General features: G+C 37.4%; 1 protein-coding gene across 1 annotated transcript in view; it reads left to right on the top strand.

Moving 5' to 3' along the window:
- Positions 1-688: 688 nt before the first annotated feature.
- The window catches only part of LOC106869659 (tubulin alpha-3 chain), a 12,317-nt gene continuing 9,178 nt past the window's right edge, over positions 689-3,827 (top strand). Inside the window, exon 1 of the mRNA XM_014915478.3 lies at positions 689-854. Within this exon, the coding sequence (XP_014770964.1) occupies positions 852-854 (3 nt within the window). The 5' untranslated portion in view covers positions 689-851. The remainder of the gene's footprint in view (positions 855-3,827) is intronic.

The raw sequence follows: 3,827 nt of genomic DNA, 5'->3' as shown, positions 1-3,827 counted from the left end.
GCACAATGAATCTGATGCACCAAAATAACGTAGGAATAACAAAAGAACACATTCATACATGTTTATGTGAGCGCGCGAGCAAGTGTGTTTATCTAAATGAGTATTTCCATGTGCGGTCATGTGGTAGAGTGAGTGCGTGTATGTGTGTGCGCGCTCACAAGTGTGTTTATGTATTTCCATCGCAGTCATGTGTTTGCGTAGATATATGTGCACGCGCGTATGTGTATGTGTGTATGAATGCATGTGCATTTGTGTGTGTGTGCATACATGCATGATCACTAGTCGAAAAATTGAAATTAGCGTAAATGGTGGGTATACATAAACAAAACTAAAACTGCAGAGAAAACGACGCAGAAGAAAAAGAACACATGCAGCAGCAGCAGCAATAGTAGTAGTAGTAGTAGTAGTAGTAGTAGTAATGGTGGTGGTGTAGGCGGTGCTGGTGCTGGTGTGGGTGGTAGTGGTAGTATAATGAGTGGTGGCAGATGCAAATGGAAAGAAAGGAGAGGGGAAGGAGGACTATGACAGTGGAATGTAGCGAATAATTAAATATATATATATATATATATAGTCGTCGAGCTACTTACTATGCACACACATATATGTAAGCGCATAAACGCACACATACATATGCAGTGATACGCAGGTACGCATACGTATATAAACCACTGACACCGATTCAGACGTCAAACCAAATCTTCGACCTCATAAAGGATACATCAAGTCCGTGTGAGCGAATATTGCTGTGCGACTACTGCTACTACACCTTCGGCGGTACCTACTCTAACAACAATCACTATCTCAATTTTATCTTTGTTTTTCGAATATCTTGAACGAAATCAAAAGCCACTATGGTAAGATTAATTTCTTTTAAGTATCATCTATGACGTATTATCTAAAGAACGGAAAGTTTTCTTTCCTCTGTCAGGTGGTAAGCTCTGGCGAAAGAATTTGCGTAGTGAACGCGGTTGGTCAAAACCTTCGTCAATTTTTTTAAGTATCATTTGAAGATGAATGTGATAGAGAGGGAGATGCTGTCTGTCCTCCAGTAATTTTTATGAAAGTTGTGAGAGAGTGGCAAAAGGGATTCACTCTTAACTATGAGCAAAAAAAAAAAAAAAAAAAAAAAAAAACCCTGGGAGAAAGAACTTGCTTTTGGCATGCCAGAGCTATCCGTTGCTGTGCGTGATCACCCTACAGGGTCCCATCACCTCACCATTTTGGGAATCCCTTTTTCTTATTTTGTACTATAATTATTTATCAATAAGATTTTGTTTTCTCCTATTTACTCGATGTAAAGACCCCCCCCCCCTCTCATTTTTGTTTCATTTTCTAATTCGCCTTTGTTCTGCCCTCAACATAAGTACCAGTTAAGCGCTGGGGTCGATGTAGTCGATTATCCTCCCATAATATCTTCTAGCCTTTTGCTAAAATTTAAAACCGTTATTATTATTATTTAACGAGTGTCCGCTATTTACGTTTCGAGGTCGAATTTATTATTCAGCTAGGTCATAAATATGAAAATTGCTCTTTAAAAAATTGACACACAGCTTTAGTTCTTCTCTCTCCGCGCTTAAGACTTTTTATGTGATTATTGTTATAGTTGCTGGTCAACTCCGTTCAGGACATAGCCATCTCATCAATTTGTTTACCTAGAACTCCATTATTTCAATGTGTTCTTCCTTTTATATTTCAAGACAATCTGGTATGGTTTGGGTAATATTGGGTTTCTTTTCTTTTCTTTCTTGTAGTAGCTTAACCAAGCAGACTCACTCACTGGTTTATATATGTGGCTGTTTTGTGCTTCAAGCACTGACGTCCTCGAATGGACACGGGATCTGTGAAATCTACAGATCAAAATTAGATAATAATTTATAACAATACAAAAACATGTAAACGATAGTGGTGACTTACGAAGACAGTAGTTGTGATAACTGTTTATTCTGGCAGCTCATGTCACTGCATAGACATTCATGGACATATATTTATCTTCGTATCGTGTCTCACCCCCGCACATTCATCATTAGAGTCAACATAACTTTTTATAACCCTGGGCTCCATAAAATATGTACCAGTAGCTTTTCCTCTGGTCGGCAAACTTGGATTAAAAGTATTTTTTTTTTAAACGTTTAAGGAGTGTTTTTCAAAAGATGTGCTAGTGCATGACAGAGAGAGAGGCACATAGGTGTGCTTAATTATTAATTTAAAATAAGACTTGAGCGTCATTGTACGGAAGTATGTTTTAAGACAATATGCTAAACGTCTACTTTCCCCCTCCAAATTTGAAGCCTAAAAGATTGAGAACCACTGTGTTGGACTGATTTGAACTTTTTAGCTGCTATTTCGAGCTACCACGTAAAGCTCTCCCATTGGCTCTTATATAGTCTTAATAGGTTAAATAGACAAACAAACCTGTTACTCGAAGGCTTCAATGCTCACCAACTGTAACAGATTCAACAATATTCAAACAACCCAAGGCAGCGAGCTGGCAGAAACGTTAGTATGATGGGCAAAATGCTTAGTATTTCGTCTGTTTTTACGTTGTAAGTTCAAATTCTGCCGAGGTCAACTTTCTTTTCATCCTTTCAGGGTCGAGAAATTAAGTACCAGTTGCGTACTGGGGTCGATCTAATCTACTGGCCTCCACCCAAAATTTCGTGCCTTGTGCCTAGAATAGAAAAGAATATTCTGCAAAAATATGTTAGAATTTAAAATAAGGAAAGATTGCCAAATATTAAATAAAATCTATTGATAAATATGTAAAACGTCTTGCATTCGTCAATTATGCCTGTTGTGATATAAGATATATATGAACTAACTTATAAAAGATGAAGAGATCCGTTGCCAGAAGTCGATTCAATTATCGATCGCTATCCTACAGAGAGAGAGAGAGAGAGAGCACTAGTCGTTTAGTCTTGTTAACATATTGTTAATACATGATTAATAATATAACAGAGTATTGAACAAAAGTTGAACAAGAAAACATTTACGGCTTTGCTGATCTGTTATTGTAGAGTGTTTTTATTTAACACACACTAACTTTATTTAGCGCCACATGCAGGACCTGTTTAAGACCACTCGATAGGTCTAAGCACAATACAACAATAGCGTATATGTGTCCTTTACGTCTCAACACCTCCATTGTTAACTGAAACACGAAAAGATCTAAGTGCTTTGGGGAAATAATTAAAGATTTACGTTTCTGTTTGGCCGACCATCCACCAAGCAAACCTTACAACTGTATCAAATATAGCCAATTTCATGATTGTATTCAACAAAGCAATTCATTTACTAAGCATTGGGTGGGGTGAAGGATGCGAACTTCCAACAAATTTTCATTCATTAAAACAATATTTTGCCGTTCGCATCAGAATAAAATTGCAAAAGGAATTTTCCCCTGTCCTCTCGATACCCTAAGCACGTGTTGATTATTAGTTGAACTGAGTCCGGTCATATGTTGCTATTCTGACACAGATCAGCCATGCTCTGAAAAGTCCTATGGTCGGATGTAATCCTGTCATGACCATCTTAGCCTTCTCTTTTCAAGACAGTAGGGTGTAATTTGAGTGATTTGTGGATGTTATTTCTAGCAGTTGAAGCTACAACGTAGTCTTTCTCAATGACATTGACTGATATATGTAGAGGAGAAATTGGCAATATCGATCCTAGTACACAACTGGTAACTATTTTAACGACTACATATGTCTTTTGAACTCAAAATATAAAGAGACGAAACTAAACTCACAGATTCTGCTACTCCACTGCTCTAACTTCACACGAAATATAAATACCAAATTTATTAAATAAAAGCGTAGTGCCCGTCGAAA

This window comes from Octopus bimaculoides, chromosome 9 (genome assembly GCF_046866305.1).
Source record: "Octopus bimaculoides isolate indiv1 chromosome 9, ASM4686630v1, whole genome shotgun sequence".
In the NCBI taxonomy this organism is placed as follows: domain Eukaryota; kingdom Metazoa; phylum Mollusca; class Cephalopoda; order Octopoda; family Octopodidae; genus Octopus; species Octopus bimaculoides.
Note: the sequence above shows the minus strand (reverse complement) of the source record. Positions and strands in the feature narration are given on the sequence as shown.